The sequence below is a fragment of the Myripristis murdjan genome, chromosome 1 (assembly GCF_902150065.1).
Source record: "Myripristis murdjan chromosome 1, fMyrMur1.1, whole genome shotgun sequence".
In the NCBI taxonomy this organism is placed as follows: Eukaryota; Metazoa; Chordata; class Actinopteri; order Holocentriformes; family Holocentridae; genus Myripristis; species Myripristis murdjan.
Window position 1 is genome coordinate 34,496,969 of NC_043980.1, and position 23,135 is coordinate 34,520,103.

The 23,135-nt window shown below is 43.8% G+C and overlaps 1 protein-coding gene across 1 annotated transcript; it reads left to right on the forward strand.

Moving 5' to 3' along the window:
- The first annotated feature begins 625 nt into the window (after window positions 1-625).
- ccdc40 (coiled-coil domain 40 molecular ruler complex subunit) lies at window positions 626-14,621 on the forward strand. Its single transcript, XM_030056400.1, has 18 exons — window positions 626-766; window positions 1,667-1,787; window positions 2,250-2,392; window positions 2,516-2,599; window positions 3,038-3,257; window positions 3,394-3,551; window positions 3,835-3,957; window positions 4,842-4,963; window positions 6,159-6,402; window positions 6,685-6,867; window positions 8,356-8,601; window positions 9,517-9,730; window positions 9,907-10,076; window positions 10,192-10,283; window positions 10,951-11,071; window positions 12,962-13,150; window positions 13,249-13,407; window positions 14,385-14,621. Exons 1-18 carry the CDS (start codon window positions 626-628, stop codon window positions 14,619-14,621), a joined length of 2,967 nt encoding a protein of 988 aa, XP_029912260.1.
- Window positions 14,622-23,135: the final 8,514 nt, after the last annotated feature.

Sequence of the window (23,135 nt, forward strand, 5' to 3'; positions counted from 1 at the left end):
AGCCACCAAAACACTGCTTCTTGTACAGGCTCCATGTGGTTATCATGTTTGAGGAACATGCGCTCTGAGATGTCCGAGCAGCCCGCAGAGCACCCAAAGGCAACATGAGGTGAGCCCTGCCCCTTCTGAGTCGGAAGTTTACGGTTGCCTAGCAACACGTGGAGGCGAGTTTCATATTCTAATCGACGGTGGTAAGTTTCTGCTGGATTTTCAGATTTATTTTTAATATCAATAGTCAATAAGCTGTGCATGTGTGCGGCTCCTGAATTGATCATTTAATGGAGCGGAATGGTCATACATTATCCAACCTGTCAACACTGGCTTGGTGTCTATAGCTCCTCCACTGGCAGCTGACCTTAGCTTTAGCGTTAACTTCACAGTGGTGTCGACGCTGCCTCGCGTCTCAACAGTGAAAAAAAAAATAGTCCCCAGCCTTACATTGCAGAGGTTGAAAGGCCATTACTTTATGCACTGCTATGCCTTTTTGAACTTGTTTGTGTGTTAATAATAAAGCATAAGAGTTTGGAAACTGTTAACATTATCTTAGGCTTGCTCCCTTTGCTTTTCTTTCAGGACTGAAGAACAAATAGCCTAGAAAACCAGGCAGCTTCCCATCCCAGGTCCAATGGAGAGAGGTGGAAGTGATGAAGGAGGTGAGGAAGGAAGGGAGGAAGCCCACACCCAGGAAGAGAACGACAGCAGGCTGCAGGATGAATGTGATACGGCAGCAGAAGAATTTGGTGGGGCTGCCCTACATGCAGAAGAGGTACAATTCAGTATCTGGGGGATGAAATCCATAATGCACTGTACATCCTAACCACCAAGAAGAGCCTGTCAGTTTAACTGCACTTTGTATCATACATGATCATAGATGCAGGAATCTTTCCTCACGGTGCTTAAGTGCTACTCATTGCACGTCTTCCTATCAGGTGCTATAATCTGAGTGAACAAGCTTGTTATATTGTTGCACTTGAAGTAAACTGATCAGGACAACATCGTCAGCTAGAGGCTGAAAATCTAGAAGTGCAATTTGTCTGACAACAAACGCCGAGGAAGAGCTAACTTAATCTATATAACAAAAGCCTTAAAGTGTAAAATGATTAAGGATTATAAATTAGAGTCAATTTTCTTTCATATTTCTTTCTGTTATAATGGTGCTCTGGGTTATTTTATGGATTGTACCGGACAGGCAAAAATAAGCCTTAGGGCTTCAGCCTGTTCCATTTTTCCGTCACTGATGTGAGAAATTTGTTGTGTGTAACAGATCAGTGTGAACAGGTGTGATAATATTTTGTTGTAAATTCACACAAAGTGTATTGTTCTTTATAATGACCGAAAATAAACTATTCATTCATTCATTCACCACAAGAAACTTGCCTGACAGTATTCATCGTTTTGCTTCCCTTCATTATTCAGTCTGTAAGTTACATAGGCCTGTATGCAAGAGTTTGAACTGAGGGCAAAGTGTAATTACGATAAATCTTAAGAAATAACATGGGAAGAAATTTAAGAAAATTCTTGAGAAAGTTCCTCAATATTTTCGTAGTCCGGTTTCTTAGGGATTTCTTCAGTTTTCCTACTTACAACGCTTTCAAAATTCAATTCTGGAGAAGTGTGCAATTTTGACACCGAAAGTGTGTTGGCACTACTTTCTGTGTGTGTCCAGGGTGGCTCAGTGGATCAGCCTGACAGAGTGCAGCCGGATCAAGAGACTGACAGCCCAGCCCCCCAGTCTCACTCTGACCACAGTGACGCTGATGAAGCCGAGCCTGCAGCCATAAACTCAGGTGAGTCACACGCTAACCATGCTGTGAATTTAAAACTCAGTAGAGAACAACACAATATGATATGCTACAATATCACACATAACATGACACAAAACTGCACAAAAGTGGGAGGGATACAGTGTCGCAGGAAATTCAGTTTACAAGTCCAGCTCAGAAAATAGTGCAAATTACATTTAATTCAAGCTATATAGTGCAGGTTCTCACTTAGAGAACATGGCCCATGGCTTCATGGAAAAACAAACTTAAATACTATCTTTAGTTAATTAAAAATGAATTTATGAAAGATTTATCCAGAGGATATTTGTATGGAATAAAGTGTATAAAAGAACATTAAAAGTATAAGACAACATATGAAAAAAAAAAAAAAATCAACATTTGGTCTGGTAGTGCTACTGGTTGTGATACATGCCTTCTAAGTTGTTGATTAATTGAAGACCAAATTGTGTTTGTTGTGGATCTCAGTGCAGGAAGGTGTTGACCTGCTGGCGGTGACGCCTGACCTCTCGTATCTCAACATGTCAGAGGACAGGGAGGATGAGGGGCCACAGCCGGAGGAAGACGATGAGGAAGAGGAGGAGGAGTTGATCATCCTCGACTCTGACCATGTTAGCAGCTTCTTCAATAGTTATGCAAACAAATTTGAGTTGAGCAAAGACCCAGAGACAATGTTATGTTAAATGTGCTGCTGGATGTCTTGTGGTCTGATGTCATGTTTCATGTGCTGGCAGCCGCTGGCCAGGAGGCTCCAGGCCGCTCTCAGCAACCTCCTCAGGAAGCAGCTGGAGAGACTCAACGCTGGCCTCAGGGAAAAGGTCGGCTTCTTGAATGTCAAGACCAAATAATAATTCTTCTTTTTTCTGCTCTTTTCTGTCTTTGCTCTCTTATCTGCCGTTGCTTTTTCATCTGATGCAAGAATGTGTATTTTAAAATCAAAGCTTGCACACAGCAGCACACAGTTTCCACTTAGGATTCCCATTACTTGTTTGGGGTCCCCTTTTGTCCAGGAGATGGCGCCATTGTCTTGCATAGAAAGTTCACTTGCAGTTCATTACTATGCTGCTTCTTAGATATAGGGCATATAGTAAAACAAGCCCAGCCGCAGCAAAAACCTGCTCAAATCACCCAACTTCCAAAACCCTGGAATGTATACATCTGTGACAAAGACAGAAATCAAATTTAAGACTCCTCAAGACAACTAGACTTGCAGAAAACTAATACTGTCTTGATGAATCTGTGTCCCACTGCCCTAGTTGGCAATGGAGAAGGCAGAGAGCAGCCACCAGATCGAGCTGGGTCGGGAGCTGTACACAGTACAGGAGCTGCTGGCCAGACGCCAGGACAGACTGGATGACACTCATCAGACCGCTGCCCAGGTGGCAGCTGAACGTCAGCGGGCACAGGAGCAGTTGGAGGCAATGAGGCACCAGTATCACAGTAGTACTAGCCAAGCCAACAAACAGAGAATACAAGGTGAGCCTGTTACTCACTGGCTTCGTCCAGCGGATGACCATTAACATCTTAGCGGCAGTCCAAGTTCTCCATCTTACCAAACAGCAGGACAGAGGCATTCCGATGATCCTCTCCCCTGTGTGTGTCTTCTCCACAGTGTCCAAACTCCAGGCGGAGATTGATAACCTGATGCTATGTCTCCACTACATGCAAAGCAGCAGCGCAGGCCTGAGCTCTGACATCAGCGCCATGAAGAACGCTACACGCAAAGCAGGGGCCAAGAAAACCCAGGCTGAGGAACAGAAGTACAAGCAGGTGAGAAGGCTTTAGTTGCACTTAAAAAAAAAAAAAAAGTCAGAACTTTCCCAGTTTCTACTTTATTAGGATAAATGCACACTATGCAGTTTGTGATTGGAGAACACACCACTTTATTTACTGATATTAAGGATGAGGCTGAGGAAGGATAAAACCCGTCAGGTTCATGCACAGACTAATAACCCATAGAATTAATGTAACACTTTTAAATGTCTGTCTTGAATCTTATGTTTTGATGTCTGCCTTTAACTGCCGTTGGTTGAAAATGTTCCTTTGCCAACAGGATTTGTACGTGGAGCGTCTAACGAAGGACAGGGAGAGGCTGACGGAGCAGATTGCCATGTACGAGGCCCAGACTATTGCCCAAGCAAAGGAGACCCAGGCTGCCATGGAGGCCCTGTCAGAGGTATTTGCAGCATGACAAAGAACATCACTGGAGAAAACAGAATCACAGTCCCTCACAGTGTTTTCTCACAGCTACTGATGCACATGCTGATGCACATGGCCCAGGCACAACAGGACAGTGCAGATGTATAGTGGACAACAGCAAGGCCTCTATCACTATCTACTGAGAGTTTACTGGCTTTGCTGGACTCTCATCAGTCAGTACATACAGACTTGAGCTCATGTGGAAAAAAACTCACTAGCTAGGTAGACGCTGCTGTTAGTAGACTCAGATAGTGAAAAATAATACCTCTGTAATGCCAAATGGCAAAAAAGGAGACTTTCAAGTACATGGATTCTATATGCTACGATAATAATACTAAAGGTATTCTTTATGGTGTATTATTATGGAAACTATAGTGATGAAATACGCTACAAGACACAGCCAAGTACTGCTGGCATCATTAAAGCACTGACAATCACAGTAAAGAAAACAGGTATTACGACTTTTATAGTATACGCGCACTTATATGTAGAGGTATATATGAATATACTGCATATATGTGTTAGAATATTAAAAACACATGATAATTATATATCCTTCTATTGAAGTATTTTCCAACCTGTGTGCCTAGTATTCCTCAAGGGTACTGCAAGTGGGCTGCCAAATTATTGGCAATATAACATTCAGTATCTAATGAAACTATTTAAAAAAAAAAAAAAAAAAAATCATATTTTTTTTGAAATGCTTTAAACCTTTGAAATTGCTTTGTCACCACAATAACCATTAACATTTGTTATAGTTTATTTTTCACAATTATATATTTTACTTCCTGTGCATGTACCTCAGAGAGTGTGTAAGTACAGAGGTGGTATACTTCTTATCGTGTTTGTGTGTGTGTGCAGGCCCAGATGGAGATGGACTCCCTGTCTATGGAGCGCAAACAGCTGCTCCAGCAGTGGGACAGCAGCCTGTTGGGTATGAGGAAGCAAGACGAGGCCTTCACTGCCATGCAGCACGCTTTGCGGTGAGGGTGTGGGCAAGTGGAGGCTGAACGTTACCATGCTGCTGATCGGCTTTAACTGTGTCGATGCACACTAGAGGCGCATGTCACTTTGCACCCAGTGAGACTCCATATAACAATGGAGAAAAGACTCCATTTCTTGCTGGCCAAACAAGAACAATATTTTAAGATAGCAGATATTGCCCTAATTATTATTATGACCTTAAATTCAGTAGTTTTAAGCAATGCATCAGATCTACACTGGTCAAGTGATTGATTTGCAAGCATAATGGATTAGACAAAAGTGGGTTAGACACACTTTATTACCAAAACAACACAAATACAAACAGCAGGATAGATAAATGAAATGGGAAAGACGTGCCAGACAAAAAACAGCTCTGTATAATTGTCCCGATCTTTATCAGATTTGTAAAGTCATTCTAAAAAAACACCAAACCAAAAGACCATTTTATGGCGTTAACCTGTGTGTCGTGTTTGCTGTTGTGCTCTACAGTCCAGCATTAGGTGTGGAATTCCTCTGTAGAGAGAAAAAGGCGGAACAGCTGTTTTTTCATGACATAGAATAGTTCTTAGGTCTGCTTATTTGGAGGGTGCGCTAATAGCAGAGGTCGAGGCCTGTGCTCCCTGTCCGTGTGTGTCAGTGTATGTGTGTGTGTTTTTAAGAATGTGAATTGTTCTGCTTGTCAGCCAGCAGAGTTTACTGCTGATATGCAGCGTTGTTCATTCTAAGTGTAATATGCAGACCTCGACAAATTTTTGCCTATTGGGCGCGGAGATGGAGGGGAGAGTTAAAGGTCACCATTTGGTCAGAAGACTTGAGAGAGCAGCGTTCCTTGATTACTCACCAAACGGGGAAATGAGAAGTGGCCTGACAGAAACAAAAGTAATCTCCAGGGCAACGGGGATCAAAGTGAAAGGCCACATTGTGCTGCCTGCCTCTCTCAGTGTGGGATATGCTCCTACATCTTTCACAAAGGCCATCCTAAAATATTATCTCTCTGCAATGACTTTTTCTCTCGTACTTCATCTTTTCATGAAAAATTAGCATGAGTGAATGTGATTTCTGGCTGCAATAATGTAGCACATGCAATAATAAACTTTAGAGAGACACATTCAAATATGAGGTGCCCTTTGTTGTGGAGAATAAATCTGTTTATATGCATGCATTCATTCCATTGTCCCTCTCTCCTTCCCGCAGGTTAACTGAAAACCAGGTGATCTTGCTGGACAGGGAGACTGAGGGCTATAAGAAATCCATCACCAAAGAGGAGGAGCAAAACGAGACACTGACCATGCAGCTGAACAGGGCCCAGCTGAATAACGCCACCTTCAAGAAGATGATCAACCAGAGCCAGGCCCAGCAGGACGCTCTGCAGGCCCACCACAGCACCTGCCTCCGCACCCTGCAGGAGACGGAGCGCACGCTGGCCAGGCTCACCACGGTAGCCAGAGAGCAGCCAGCGCTAGCAGCTCTGAAACTGTTTTACCCAGCAGCTCTGGATAATGGATCGAAATTAGCAAATGCATATGCATATATACAGTACATGCTCTATATAGCCGATGTCTTTACAAGTTTAAACTGAAATAGGCCTAGGAATCTCATAGGCAAATACTGACATTGATGGTGATGACATCCACTCACCTTTTCCCCATCCTCCGTTTCCTCCACCTTTCACCCTCCCGCTTCTTTTCTTTTGCTCCATTTCTCTCCTTCATGGCCACAGGAGAGCAGTGCCCATCAGGTGGAAGTGAACAACCTGAGGAGGCAGTTGGAGAAGGAGAGCAGCATTCGTCTGGAGTTGGAGGACAAGATCATGGCACAGATGCAGGAAGAGCTCACCCATGACAAGACTGCCAAGTATTACCAACAGCTCAGCAGCAAGATGGCCGCATTCAAGAAGGACAAGGTAAAAACAGAGAGCCCAGGTTCAGGCTATTCTGACAGCAACCACAAAGCTGAATCCCTCACAGCTCCAGCACACTGATACACTGTAGGTAACCCTCTGCGGAGCGGGCAAAGGAAAAGGGAATTTCCCTAGAGATTTTATTGATCGCTACAAGGAAGCATACTGTTATTTACCAGGTATCGGCTTAATTACTAAATATGGACGTTAAATCTCAGACTCCCAGTTTTTGCCCTCAAGCTGATTGCATTTGTCTATTCATCATCCATGCCATTCCCATCAAGCCTTACGTAACGTAATACATTTAATAAAAAGTTTATTTACATAGCGCTGTTCAAGCAACAGAGCTCCAAGTGCTGTACAAAAGAACTGAGGACAGACAATAAAACCATACAAAGAGTAATAAAACAGATTAAAAGAAATGAAAAATTAAGTTAATAAAATAAAATAAAATAAAATTATACATATAAGAAGCAAATTGAACAACCCGGGTTAAACATACATGTAAAAGGCTGTGATAAAACTGATAATAAGTAAAACCAAATCTGTAAAAGAGTGTTTTTAAACAGGATTTTTAACTGGAGACGGATTCAACTGTTTTTAAATGGACAGGAAGGCTGCTCCAAAGTCTAGAGGCTCTAACTGCAAAGGCTCTGTCACCTTTTGTTTTCAGCCTGGACTTCGGAACTCCTAACAGAGCTTTATCAGCAGATCTGAGGGGTTTCCGGGGTTCATAAGGTACAACAAGCTGTATGTGTGATAAAGATCATTTTAAAATCAATATGTGACCTGACTGCTCCGGTATGCAGTCTTGCTGCAGCATTTTGCACCATCGGGAGTTTTCCATGTGTACCGAGCATTGCAGAAGTCAAGCCAGGATGAAATAAAAGCAAGACTAACACTTTCAGTCTCCTTAAATGAAAGTACAGATCATTTTTAGCGCTGTTTCCTAGATTAAATAGCAAGACTCATAACATAACATAACAAAGCATAACATAGCCTGTAGCATAATGTGACATAAACATGACACAAACATAAAGCTTAGGAGTTTTTTTTTTTTAAATATTGTATTGACAGTTTATTTATGCATTGTACTCTTTCCATACTAAACATAAATAAAAATTTAACAGCAGACCACATGCTGTAAAATACATAATGCAATGTAGATATACAATACACCACCAGGAATGTAACACACGCATATCCTTAAAAAGTCTTAAACTGAATTTTACAAATATTAGGCCTTAAAAGTCATTAAATAGTCTTAAATTTGAGATTATTGGGTTCTGAATTTAAATGAATGTTCAGATTTTTTTCAAATAATGTTTTGCCAGCATGCATCTTGATTTGTCAAAAAATCGGCCTTAAGTTTCATTGACATTGGATTTTAAAAGGTCTTAGAAAGCATTAAACTGCCACAACACAACACAACACAAGATGTAACAGACTGAAGCCAAAGTGACAGTGTCGTTGTTTGCCTCTGCCCATCAGATCTCCCAGCTGTGGCAGATCGAGCACGATGTAGCGCAAGTGGAGCTGGACAGCACCAAGATCAGCCAACATCTGGCCAGCCTCGCCCTCACCCAGGACGCCCTGGAGAAGGAGATCACCGAGCACAACAAGTTGCTCAATGTCTGCCAGGCAAAGAACAGCAACAGTGTCACTCTTATCGAGCGCAACCAGGCCACCATCATCGTCTACAACAAGAAGATCCAGCAAATAGCAGCCAGCACTGGGGTGAGAGAGAACAGGGAGTCAGTGGATATCTGCACATGAGCAAATCTCTGGGTGTTTAATATGGACAGTTATGAATGGAATTAAGACAGTTTGAGGTCCCTGTGTAGCTACTAGTTATTGATTTGATGCAAATGGTTCTTTATCTGGTTTAAAAGTCAGAAGCAGCACTCAGCTGGTGATCTCCAAAGGATGTATAGCTCTGGCAGCTTCTGACATTTGTTTTTATCCACATGAGAAATGTAATATAATGTATATTACAACATTACACCTGGGGCGTTGGAAACTATAATGTATAATAGATAATAGTGCACTGTAGTTATAGTCAAATACTTGTATGTGATTGCCTACGCCTCTTGGCATTCACTGTATTATGTAATAGTCTGCCATTATACACAGAGTCAAAGGAATAATTAGGGGCTGGCCAACTCTGCTGCTGCTATCATTTGTATACCTAGGTATTCTTTTTTTTCTTTCTTTCTTTCTTTCTTTCTAAAACTGCATTTCCATGTAGAGAAATAGACAAATTAAACTGATATAAATTGATATTGATGTAAATTGATGCTTACTGGGTGCCTTCATGTGATTTTTTTAAACTGTCGCCTAAATAGATGAAACCTCCATATTTTCAGAATGCTATCTATAAAGGGAATTTTTAAAAAGAATTTTAATTCGGGACAGAATTACAGAGAAGCAGCAGAGGACATTTTCAGGCAAGACATGGACAAAAGAGATGTCAAGTCCGTTTTATTTATATATTGTAAATTAGCCTCAAGGAGCTTTACAGCAATACAACATCCTCTGTCCTTAGACCCTCGTTTCAGATAAGAAACAACTCCCTGGAAAAAAAATTCCTTTGTGATGACATGACATTAGATTGTACGCTGAAAAATGTGTGTGTGTGTGTCCATCCCCCAGCACGCGGACCTGAGTCCACTGCAGATCCAGGCCGAGTCACTGAGCAAGCAGCTGGAGGAGCTGGCAGCAAAGATCAATAGTGACCAGGCGCGCTGGATGCAGCAGATGTGGGTACAAGTGCAACTGACCCAGGAGAGACAGGCCAACAGCAAGGACATGCTCAAACTACAGACACAGCACATTGTCTATCAGCAGAGGAAATTACGCACAGAGGGTATGTCATGTCCATGAGCACACACAGCCAGCAGCATGCACGTGCACAGACAGAAACTAGGCCTTCGGGTCCCTCTCCAAAATGTACAATCTTGCATTTTGTGGTGAAACAATCCATGTTCATCAAACGAAGATGTAAATAACAGTGTCAGATCCCTCCTACTCCACACACGCCAGGTCATATCGAGGTGGAGCAGCGTGAGCAGGCAGAGCTGGAGCGGCACATGAAGCTGCTGAGGGGAGACACGGTGAAGCTCAACACCCTGCTGAGCAAGAACGGGCAGCTCAGCCAGGCGCTGGAGCAGGAAAACACCCTGATGGAGACGGACTTCGTTCACAGACTCAAGGCAAGACCTCACTGCATATTCATGTCTAATTTTACTTTCTTTGTGCTCATTTAAAAATGAACGTCGCTGTATGCCCTTTGGTATATCATCATTGTCATGTATATAATGTGTCTAGGAGGCAGAGAAGGAGTCTATAGAGATGCAGATGAAACTGGAGAAGACCCTGGAGGAGAAGGAGAGACTCCTCAACAGTCTGATTGAGGCTGAGTCAGTCACATATTCCTTTTCTGCTTTTTCTGCTTTTTCCAAAATAAGATATTCTCTGGAAAATGTGACAAAACTGCTGTGGGCTTGATGGTAAAATGGATGATGGCAAGTTATTGAAGTTGTTTGCTGACTTTAGACCACTGCCAAGCAAACAGGAACATGTGAGACAATTTAAAGGCTATTTTTTCTGAAATGGGCAACTAATGAATTAATATCAGGAAACTTGTTTTTCAAGTTTAAATACCTTATGTATCGTTTGGGGATGAAACTATCAATCTAGTTCAGTCTAGTTTCTCTCATGTTTTCACTGTCTTTGTATTTAGGCCTCAACATTAAAGGGAAATTCCAGGTCAAACCCATTAACACTATTTAAAAACCTACATTGCTGATTTACATTGTGTTTGGTGGAAGATATGGAAGATATCTTGAGTATAGCTACAGTGGTGTTTGATAAGAGAAAAGAATCCAGGTTAGCAGAGGGGCAGTTAACACACTAAAAACAGAATTAAACAGCAAAGCAGCAGTAGAATAGTCACCAATTCTTGTTTTTAGGCTGGGATTTTCCTTTAACAACTGTTGCACCTCACATACCATGAGTTTTTTTTTTTTTTTTTTTTTGGTCTCTTTGAACATGTATTTATGTGCGGCTCCTGTATGCATATGCCAGGCGTCAGATCATGCTGTGGGAGAAGAAGATCCAGCTTGCAAAGGAGACTCGCTCAGCTGTGGACTCTGACGTGGGCCAGGGAGACATCCAAATGATGAAGGCTGAGATACACCGTATGGAGGTAAACACAGTGCCGCTACGGACTCTCAGGTCTGTCAAATAAACAGCTGGATTTCTCTTTTTATGCATCTTTGTCCCTATGTATGTGTGTGCATTTGCATGTGCATGGACGCTGAGTGCACCGAAAATTAGGTCACCATTCCCGTACTCCAAATTCCACCTTCTTCTTTTTGAACAGTCTGTCTTAAGACTTGAAGATCCTGCTTTAACCTTCACAATCATCTTCATCACTTTTTCCTGACATAGACACAGAAAAAAAATGTTTCTACATTAAAAAAAAAAAAAAAAAGGATATTTAGAGAATTTTTCTATTTGATGTCATGGTGCAGCAATACACCAATGGCATCTTGGGTTTTAATATTTCACTCATTGCAAGTGGATGTCAATGAGGCAACTAGCAGATATAGAATATGTATGGGACACTGTCATACAATATTTAACATGTTTTTCTAACTTTGAAGCCACTTAAGGGAAAGTTAAGGCAAAATAGGAGTTAGAAGGGCTAAACCATATTTTATTAGAAAGTTATTATGCGTACTGTAGCAGACGTAAAGACTAGTTAAATACGGAAATTATCTCTGTGTTTCATACATTATATCATCAAGACAAATCACTGGCCCTCATAATTATGGACATTTCAAACATCAAGTCCAAATCTGAAGAAATGCAATGCTGGCTGCATAATCAAAGCATGCTTTCACTCTCTGTCTGCACGGGATGCCAGACAGCTTCAGCATGCTGTGCCTCCCCAGGTGATACCTCATCCTTTGAGCTCTATAGTTCTTCATCTTGTTCAAACACTTTTGGAACTTCTTCACCTGACAGGTCTATGCCTGCATCTCCTCAACAAATCTCATTAAAATTCTTTCTGTGAGCCGGCTCCTACAAGTTTTGGTGTAACAAGTATTCAAAAAAACAACAACAGTAAATCCTACCATCCACCGCAGTGTACACATGGTATTATATTTAGTGTAAGGGTAGATACACATCTCTAAAAGCGGAATTGAACTGTTTCTAAGATTTTCACATGCGATAACAAAGGCAGAATAATGTCTAAATTGGAATGTATGTGGTATTGTAAAGCCTGGAAGAGGAAGTTGTCGTGGTCCTGTGCCCCCTGATGTAATATCACTGAAATGTATCTTTGAACTACAACAGGATGCAGGCAGGGAGAAGCAAGTGCTGTCTAGAGCTGACAACAGTCAACGTCTGGGTTTCGGAAGCACATTCAGTTGCTGAAATCAGTAAGGCACTAGAACCTGGTAATTAGAGGTGAAACGATTTACTCAGAGAGTCAGGCGCCCCGTTAGCTCACCGGATAGGAACTTGTACCATGTGCTAAGCCTGAGTCCTGACCGCGGTGTCCTGGGCTCGAATCTGACCTCAGGCCATTTACTGCATGTCATCCCTTCTCTTTCCCCTGCCCTTCCTGTCCCTCTCTCTACTGTGACTGTCAAATGAAGCAGAAATGCCAAAAAATAATAAATTCTGCAGAGTCACTGCATTAGTCTGCTAAAAGAAATAAGGATTTTGCATTTTACTGATGCAGCAAACTACTATGAATTGCAAATTTTTGTCAACAGTTTTTTTTTTTTTTAACAGCAAATAATGTTTAAATAATTATTTTGTCAAATTTTCTCCCACATTCCAGAAGAAAAAGGAGACTGTTGCATTATTGCACATTTCTCAAATGAGTATGAAATTTGGGCTGAAAGTTATGAATTCCCAACTAGTGAATCATAAATCAAACTGCACTGCTGTTAAGCCAAAGATTCACATCCCTACTGGTAATGGTTAACATGATTTATATGCTTTTATCTATGTTGTGTGTGCGTGTGTGCATCCATCATGTTCATGTTGCACACTCTGCACAATGTGTGTGTCTATACAGGTGCGCCACAACCAGCTGCTGAAGCAGCAGGAGCGGCTGCTGAAGGAGAGTGAAGCCACCGTGGCCAGGAGGGAGACCATCGTCCTGCGCAGGGAGGCGCAGGCCCGCAACTCCCAGAAACAAACCACACACAGCGAGCTGAACCGCCTCGTCCAAGGCCTCAGGCACAAGATCCAGGACACACACAAGGTAGTGGGACGCAGGTTGATCAGATGATGCCTGTTTGCGCTTGTGTCTGTGTTTGTGCGTGCATTGGTGTGTTCACATAGATGCATATGTGTCCCCAGCAAATGGTGGAGAGTGAGCAGGTGATGCGGGAGCTACAGGAGGGCCAGGTGAGTCTGGGCAGCAGCCTGGCGCAGATGAAGCTGCAGCTGACCGAGCTGCACGAGACCAGCTCTGTCCTCGACTCTGACCTCCTTAATCTCCAGGAAACCCAAGACAGGGTAAGGAGCGTTAAAGCTGCAATATGTAACTTTCTGCACATCGGTGGTGAACTACAGCAAAGGTGGGAGGAGCATCTGATGTGTAGCAAAGTAAAAATGTCACTGACTGACCAGGTGGCATGAACTTGGATGGATTATTTACAGACATGTCAAAATGTGAAATTAAAATGGCATGGGCAGTAGCTTCACAGTAACTTATATGTACAGCTCTTTATATTTGTCTGTTGTTCTAAGATTATATTCCTTGTAGCACTAACTAATGTTTCTATATGCATCTGCCATTGAAACTGCTTGCATCTACGGTTGATTAACCTGTTTTTATTTATTTATTTATTTTTTGTCCATTGTGTCTGAACAATGTCATCTTCCATCATCCCTCCATTTTTGAACAGTGCACCTTTAATTAGAAAGGGATTTTAGCTTTAATACACGACAACAACGTTCCTTGTTATTACAATGGTGTGTTACCAGTGTGAGAAAAGTGACTCATTCATGACTTCTTGATGTACATAATAATGACCCTGCTGGATAAAAAGTAAAATTTGGTAGCTGTCAGCACGTTCTCCACCCAAAACTGTAATCTGCACTCTTTTTCTTCCTACATGTTGACTGTTGTGGTGATCATTTGTCATGGCATAATTTGTCAAGGTGTGGTACATTTTTAGGTTATGACAGCTGCAGTTTACTGGCAGGACATCACCCTTTGCAATGATCATTAAACCTCACCCATTCATTTAATTTTGAACTCAAATAGAAGGGTGTCGATTTTGCACTGTTTTGCAGTCCACCACAAGTAACTAAATTAACACAATAGCTTTAAATATTCTGACATGTGTAAGGCCACTGACTTACCTTGCATGATTGTCCTTAGTCCTAAAATCCCTTGGAAGCGTGGCATTTAAACTTAGTTCTTATCAGTTCTTATCCTCTCCTTCCCACCTTCCTACCTTTCCTCACCTTTCCCTCAACCTTTCTAGAACCTGGACCGCCTGGTGGCTTTACAGAACCGAGCCAAGCAGCTGCAGGCGGTGCTCGAAGGCCGCTACGCCGCTCTATCCACCAGTGAGGCTGTGGAATCCACCCTTCAGCGCCAGAAGGAGCACGTGCACTCCCTCAGCACCATCTCGTACCAGCTCTGCCAAGAGTTCCCCCAGCACCAGGGGGCGCTCCGCAGGACGTCACTAGCATTGGCAGCACGCACACAGACGCTGTAGTAAGAGACATCCTGAGGCTGAGAACAGAGGGAGGAGATGTAGAGTCAAATATTGGGGCTTGTGGGGTGAGAGCAATGAAAAGTGGCTGCTGTTGATGCTGATGGAAAGTGAAGGGAGTAAAGGAGAGGTGAAGGCTATTGGGAATGAAGAGATTAGTGGAGTCATGAGAGGAAAAATGAGGTCTCCAGTTTGTTTGAATGCATGCATCTGGCTATGATGTGAAATACTGAGTGTGGAAAAATCAATAAAAGCGGTACATGAAACAAAAATGGAATTTCCCTTAGTATTTGGTTTCTTCAAGTCAGTGGCCTGTGTGGAAATGCCAATGCAGAAAGTTGTGGTTCAAATGGTGTTACACGCAATACATAGGGCTGTTGTTGACCTTTCTACTAAGACTAAAACTGTAATAACAAAACTTGTTTGTACCTTCAAAGAAGTACCGCAGCAATACTGCAAAAGAAATATAATGGTATTGGTATTTCCCTTATTTTCTACATTCCCTTTCTTTTCAGGTTGCCATAACAATCCAGTTTCAGAAACTAGGGGAAAAAATAGTACTGCGGGCAAAGATATTACACAAATTATACAATAATACCTCTGACACAATATATTATTGTTTATAATGTGAAAGTACCCCAAATATAACAGAACTGCTTTTGTTTTAAAAAAAAAAAAAAAAAAAAAAAAAAGAGAGAAAAAAAGAAAAAAGAAACAAATTGTACAGTAACTATCTTTGAAAGTGTTTATCTGCAGTGCTGGCATGGTAGTGAAAAACAAAAGGAGTGTTGTTCCTCTTCTTCATCGGAGTTTTTGTTGCTCATCAGCTGAGTTCAGTCACTTTGTTGGATGGAATCTGAAACAGCTGCTTCCAAACTCTCCCTCTGCAGAGCGGTGCTCATTGGGAGAGTTTGGCATCAGATTAAAGCATAGATTGGAACTGCACAAAATCCAGTTGCCAAAGTCAAGTAAAAATCCGACTTAGACAAAAATACATTTAGAATCATTTCTATTCATTTTCTCAGCAACCCACAGGAGCCTACCCTTACTCTAACTGTAAAACTATACACACCTTCACCGCTTCAATTAATCCCTTGATGATATGAACATAAATATTGTAACGCTCATGACCATTGAGTAAACTAAGTGCTTGGTTAAAACCTTCAAAAAGTGTGTGGGCAAAGGAGAAGACGAGTTTTCCCATCTGTGGATTTTGGATAAAAGATTTGCCATAACCTTTCAGATCTGCATGTTTGTCTTCATCAGCTTCCACGGGTGTTTGCTTGCCCTGAATGTCTGGATGTAGATTGTTGCTTCTCTGTACATTCGCATCAAGCCAGAGTCCAACACTGGCATGTGATCATCCTCCTCAGCAGCAGATAACACTGAGTGGGTCTGGACAGAGCAAAAACAGGTGCCAGCCATTGTGGATTGCAAGGCTGCTACCAGCTTCTTGGGAATGTTCCAGCCTTTGGTGAACGTTTGTTTAGCAAAGACGGGTCCTCGACTGAACCGGACTCAGTTCTGGGTCTAGGCTCTGTTGGCTCATCAGCTTTACACAAATAACCAGAGGACGGGAAGAGATTCCTGTGTAAAGTTTGGGCTGGACCGTGACCCATTAGTCAGGCCATGGACAGTCACAACGATCGTGACCTCTAACATGGGTCTGCCATGGTAATTTGACTGGCTACAGTGGTAATTGTACTGCCATGGCACTGCTGCTGTAAAACCATGAGACAAATTCTATATTAATTATGTGCATTACTACCATGCTCTAAATAGGATTTTATCATGGTATTTGTGATGGCCACGGCCACACAGGGTAACATTGCCCCACAACACCACACTTTTTCACCATATTAGTTCAGTTTAGTTTCATTACTTTGTTATCTGCACAGGTTTATTTCATTTGCAGTCAAACATACTTAAATAATTCACATCACACTGTCTGATTTAGAATTTGTTTATTTGCTTTAGCTTTACATTGTTTAAATGGAGTGCACACATTTTTACAGTGTATAGTTAGTTAGCAATCATTTGTTCTATTAATCTGTTTTTGTTTGAGTTACCGTGCTGCTTGGAAGGTCTGCTGGCTGCTGAGGAAAAAGGTGTGGCTGTGGGTGAGGAGCCCTTAAATACTGGAGCCAGCTGATTGGATGCAACCACTGCTGCAGACATGCGCGCGGGAACTACTTTTTGCCAGGGGGTGCTGCGTATGGTGGGGGGGGGGGGAAGAAAAAAATCTCCAGTTTTCTAGACTACCGTATTGACCCGCACATGCCGCGGCACCATCAGTCGGCATCAGGATGGCCGGCCGCGGCACCGTCCGATACCGCGCCCACCCGGTCAGGTCTGCCGGATCTGACAGGTGAGTTGCCTCATGCTGGCCGGTGCCGCGGCCGGCTCGCCTGATGCCGACTGATGGTGCCGCCTGATGTGTCTCGGTGTGATTGCCCCTCTGCAGTTTTACATGTTTTTCGTTTTCCTTGCATTAGGTGCAGTAGATTAATACACGTTTTACTTTCTCCCCCTGTCCACACCCTAAGTGACTGCCACAATCAAGTCATTTTCAAAAGAAAATGACTTTGAAATGTGGTAAAATTAATTTGACATTTATTCCACCCCTCCTCAGCAGGGGGTGCTGCAGCACCCTCAGCACCACCCTTCCCGCGCCCTTGGCTGCAGATGTCATGGGGGGGGTTTCAGGGTTTAGTTAGGTTTCTTTGTGTTTAGTATAGTTTGTGTTAATTGTGTTGACCCCTTGTGTGTTATTTGGTTTGGCCAAGCCAGTATATAAGTTCCCTTGTGTGTCATTGTGGTAGGTCAGTTTGTTTGGTTCACATTTGGTTTAGTTGCTATTATACTGAGTTCAGTTATATTTCTTTGACCTCTTTTATAGGCCTATTTTGTAACATTTGCTTGTGATTTAAGTTTGCTTTTGGGTGAATAAAACCCCATTTTCATTTGAAACTCCTGTTTCCTCGTTGCCTTACTGCTTGGTCCCTGACAATTGGTGGCAGTGGTGGGATCTTTCAGTAGAGGACAGGATTTTTTTTTCTTAAATTTTGGGATTTTTCTGTGGTTTTTTCTCTTTGTTGCTCCCCCAACAACAACAGCAACAACAAAAAAAAAAAAAAAAAAAAAAAAAATGCAGCGTGGAGGAAAAAGTGTAAGGAAGGCAGGAGGGCCTGCAAGCTTGCAGACAGCCCAGGAGGCGCAAGCCAGTGATGAGGAGCAAGGCGATGGAGCTCTTGGAGGGGTAAAAAGCACTGAGGGTGAAGGTAAGGAGCCGACCCTGTCACAGCTGGTTGACATCCTCCAGAGTCATATGGGGCAGCAGGAGGCCAGGGAGGCAAAGAGGGAGGAGGAAACTGCGAGACAGGAACAACGGTTCAAAGCACTTCAACACCAGTTTCAGCTGTTGCAGTTAGAGGTACAGGCCCGAACCTCTCCACAACCAGATCCTCTGCTGGCAGATTCTGAACCGTCTGACTTGGAAGGTCTACCGGCTATGCACCAACCTCAGGCCCAAGCTGAGCCCATCACCATTACTGCAAGTCCAGCCATGGCCTCAGCAGGTCGGTTTCGCTCACATTATGAGCCCAAATTAGAAAAATTAACTGATAATGATGACATTGAACATTTTCTTGTTACCTTTGAACGCATTGCTGTAGCATGCCAGTGGCAGAAATCAGACTGGGTTTTTCATTTAATACCATTGCTGACTGGCAAGGCTAGAAGTGCTTATGTGCATATGGACAGTGATGACTCTCTTGATTATGACCAGGTAAAAACCGCCATTCTTTCCAAGTATGACATTAACACTGAGACCTACAGGCAGAGATTCCGCTCCCTAGAGGTCAATCCTGATGAAAGCCCCAAGGAGTTGTATGCAAGGCTCAAGGAGCTTTATGGGAAGTGGATCCAGCCAAAAGGTAAAACCACCCATGAAATTGGGGAAATGATCATATTGGAGCAATATTTGAGAATGCTTTCCCCTGAGCTTCAGGTGTGGATCCGAGAGCATGATCCAGGTTCAGCAATGGAGGCTGCTAAGCTGGCTGACGTCTTTGTGGCTGCTCGGAAGAGGGGACAACCCTGGAGCTACAACTTGTGGAAAACCATCAAGGACAGCCGTAAACCAGCTCAACAGCCCCATCAGAGACCAGCGGCCGGTGAGGGTAAGCCACCCATGTGGGAAAGCCAGCCAGCCAGTATGCCATCAAAACCTTCTGGTAAAAAGCCTATTTGCTATCTGTGTGGAGTAGAAGGCCATACAAAACCTATGTGTCCTAAAAATTCAGCTAAGATAACACAGATGTGCTTTGTACCACGCCCTCATGTTGAGCCAGAGCTTAAGAATGACCAGCCAACTAGAACTGCACAAATTGAAGTTAATGGAATTAGTCTCAAGGCTCTAATTGATACTGGGAGTGATCAGACTCTTGTGCACAGGAAGTTTATACCACCCAACGTTGTCAATATCAGAGACACCATCCCAATCTGCTGTGTACATGGAGATGAGAAGAGTTATTCAACAGCTGACGTGTACATAAAAGTGGAGGGGCAAACTTACCTTGTGAATGTTGGGGTTGCTGATAACTTGCCTTACCCAGCCATACTGGGGCGTGACCTCCCAGTGCTCTTTGATTTGTTGGAGCCAGAACAAGGCAGCAAATGTAATGCTGCTGTAACCAGAGCGCAGGCCAAACAACCCAGTGAGTACTCTGAGACCCTCAGTGCCCTGCCCTTCTATAATGCAGAGTTGGAGACTAAACCCGGGAAGTCTCGGAAAACTCGCCGACAGAGGAAGCAGGAAAAATTCCGACATACAATTGTGAGACCACCAACCAATGCTGAGCCAGAGTTACCTTTAGGTTTTCAAATGCCTGCCAATATCTCTGATATGCAGAAAACTGATCCGTCTTTAGCTTCTCTTTTCCAGAGGGCAAAGGGGAAGGAGCCAGGAGCTGAGCTGGACTTCAATGGAGAGGAGTACATTCTGCAAAATGGCATGCTGTATCGTCAACAGGGGTCAGTGTTGCAGCTAGTGGTTCCCCAAGGAGCTAGAGACACCATACTCACCTTGGGGCACTCAGTTCCCTGGGCTGGCCACCTGGGTAAGCATAAAACCACAGCTCGCATTAGACAGCATTTCCACTGGCCTGGTCTGCGCAGAGATGTTGCTCAGTTCTGTCGAAGTTGCCCTCAGTGCCAAATGACATCTGCCAGAATACCCTCCAGAGCTCCACTCCAACCACTACCCATCATTGGCACCCCATTTGAACGGCTTGGGATGGACATTGTTGGGCCGGTTGAGAGAAGCAAGGCAGGGAACCGTTACATGCTTGTTATAACAGATTATGCCACAAAGTACCCAGAGGTCTTTCCGCTGAAATCCATAAAAGCAAAATCAGTTGCTTTCTGTTTGGTACAGTTCTTTGCCAGAGTAGGCTTCCCTCGTGAAATATTGACAGATCAAGGAACTAACTTTATGTCCACTCTGCTGAAACAGGTGTACCAGTTGCTTGGCATTAGGAGCTTGAGGACCACACCCTATCATCCCCAAACTGATGGACTGACGGAGCGCTTCAATCAGACCCTGAAGCAGATGCTTCGGAAGTTTGTGAACAACAGTGGTACAGACTGGGATCAGTGGCTGCCATATCTCCTCTTTGCATATAGGGAAGTACCCCAAGCCTCCACTGGTTTCTCGCCCTTCGAACTTTTGTATGGGTATGAAGTACGAGGGCCTCTCTCACTGCTGAGAGAGATCTGGGAGGGAGACAGGGGGAGGGGGCAGTCTGTTAATATTGTATCTTATGTTGTCCAGATGAGAGACCAATTGGAGAGAATGGGTGAGCTTGCCCAAGTACACATGGCGGAGGCACAGCAACAGCAGAAGGCCTGGTATGATCAGGCAGCCCGGCAGAGATCTTTCAACCCCGGACAAAAAGTGCTGGTGCTCCTCCCCAGTGATAACAACAAGCTGTTGGCACAGTGGCAAGGACCATTTGAGATCATGAAGAAGTTTGGGCCTACCACATACCAGGTGTCAACCCCAGGGCAACCACGCTCCAGTAGAGTTCTGCATATAAATCTCCTGAAGGAGTGGGTGCAGCGACCTGACAGGAAGGCAGAAGTGATGCTCATCAGAGAGGTGCTAGAGGAAGAAGAAGTGGAAGAGCAGTACTTACCTCCTGCTGGTACTCCAGTGGATTTTGACCTCAGCCATCTCTCTGAGGACAAACAGCTTCAGGTGAGATCAATCTGCAATTCTGAAGTATTTTCAGAGAATCCTGGGAGAACAAATATTGTTGAACATGACATTGTTGTGAGAGAAGGTGCTTCTGTGAGACGGCTCAGTTACAGGATTCCGGAGCGACTGCTGGTCTCTCTGAGAAAGGAGGTGGACCTGATGCTGTCCCTGGGGATCATTGAGACGTCGAGAAGCGAATGGTGTAACCCAGTGGTCCTGGTGCCAAAGACGGATGGCAGCATCAGGTTCTGCATCGACTTCAGGTACCTGAACTCAATTTCTCTGTTTGATTCCTACCCAACACCAAGAATTGATGACCTGCTTGAACGGTTGGGAAAGGCAAAATACTTGACCACACTAGATTTGTGCAAGGGTTACTGGCAGGTTCCACTCACTGAGCGGTCAAGGGAGCTGACAGCCTTCAGGACACCATGGGGGCTCTTCCAGTTCAGGGTCCTACCATTTGGGCTGCACGGTGCTCCGGCGACCTTCCAGAGGCTCATGGATGAGGTACTTCGGAGTCTCTCTGGTTTTGCCGCAGCATATCTGGATGACATTGTCATTTACAGCGCCACCTGGGAGGAGCACCTGGAACATCTCCACACTGTGTTGGATTGTCTCCACTCTACCGGGCTGACTGTGAACCCATCAAAGTGTGTCTTTGCAGCCGCAGAGACGGAGTACCTTGGCCATGTCATCGGGAATGGGGTGATACAGCCACAGGTCAACAAGATCCAGGCCATCGAGTCATGTCCCCTACCACAAACAAGGAAGCAGCTCAAATCCTTCCTGGGCATGGCGGGCTTCTATCACCGCTTCATTCCACGGTTCTCTGCCAGGGCAGCCCTACTCACAGACCTGACCGGATCTCGGTGTCCCAATCAGGTCCAGTGGACAGAGGAGTCAGTGGCGGCTTTCCATGACATCCAGCAGTCACTGAGTAAGAAACCTGTTTTGTATAGTCCAAATTTTGATGAACATTTTATTCTGCAAACTGATGCTTCCGACAGGGGACTGGGAGCAGTGCTTCTCCAAGGACCACAAGACAATCGCCATCCAGTCGCCTACATCAGCCGGAAGCTGTTCCCCAGAGAGGTTCGGTATTCAACGGTGGAGAAGGAGGCACTGGCTATCAAGTGGGCCTTGGACTCTTTCCGGTACTACCTCTTGGGTAGAGAGTTTACCCTGGAGACGGACCACAAAGCGCTTCAGTGGATGGAAAGGATGAAGGACACCAACGGAAGAATCACCCGGTGGTACCTGGCCCTGCAGCCATTCCGCTTCAGCATTCAGCACATCCCAGGCAGGGACAACCTGACAGCTGACTATCTCTCTCGCTGTTCCAGCGAGGGTCCTTGAAGGGGGGGAGTGTGTGATGGCCACGGCCACACAGGGTAACATTGCCCCACAACACCACACTTTTTCACCATATTAGTTCAGTTTAGTTTCATTACTTTGTTATCTGCACAGGTTTATTTCATTTGCAGTCAAACATACTTAAATAATTCACATCACACTGTCTGATTTAGAATTTGTTTATTTGCTTTAGCTTTACATTGTTTAAATGGAGTGCACACATTTTTACAGTGTATAGTTAGTTAGCAATCATTTGTTCTATTAATCTGTTTTTGTTTGAGTTACCGTGCTGCTTGGAAGGTCTGCTGGCTGCTGAGGAAAAAGGTGTGGCTGTGGGTGAGGAGCCCTTAAATACTGGAGCCAGCTGATTGGATGCAACCACTGCTGCAGATGTCATGGGGGGGGTTTCAGGGTTTAGTTAGGTTTCTTTGTGTTTAGTATAGTTTGTGTTAATTGTGTTGACCCCTTGTGTGTTATTTGGTTTGGCCAAGCCAGTATATAAGTTCCCTTGTGTGTCATTGTGGTAGGTCAGTTTGTTTGGTTCACATTTGGTTTAGTTGCTATTATACTGAGTTCAGTTATATTTCTTTGACCTCCTTTATAGGCCTATTTTGTAACATTTGCTTGTGATTTAAGTTTGCTTTTGGGTGAATAAAACCCCATTTTCATTTGAAACTCCTGTTTCCTCGTTGCCTTACTGCTTGGTCCCTGACAGTATTATACAGTGTAAGTGGGCTTTTCCATGTATTTTACGCCAAGGCTGATACTGAGGAACCTAGGACTGAGCTGTACGCAGAATTTGAACTGGAGTGGAACGCACTTCTCCTTTCAAACCACTATGGCAGGACTGTCTGATGGGCAGCCATCCAGCTGTGCATGGTTGCCATTGCAAAGAACAGGCT

What these genes read in the sequence shown, in the direction of transcription:
- ccdc40 (XM_030056400.1), top strand. Translation starts at nt 626, where the DNA reads ATGGAGAGAGGTGGAAGTGATGAAGGAGGTGAGGAAGGAAGGGAGGAA. An exon ending in AGGAACAGAAGTACAAGCAG is followed by an intron (nt 3,552 to 3,834) that starts GTGAGAAGGCTT and finishes CTTTGCCAACAG; the next exon opens with GATTTGTACGTGGAGCGTCT. An exon ending in TCCAGGAAACCCAAGACAGG is followed by an intron (nt 13,408 to 14,384) that starts GTAAGGAGCGTT and finishes CAACCTTTCTAG; the next exon opens with AACCTGGACCGCCTGGTGGC.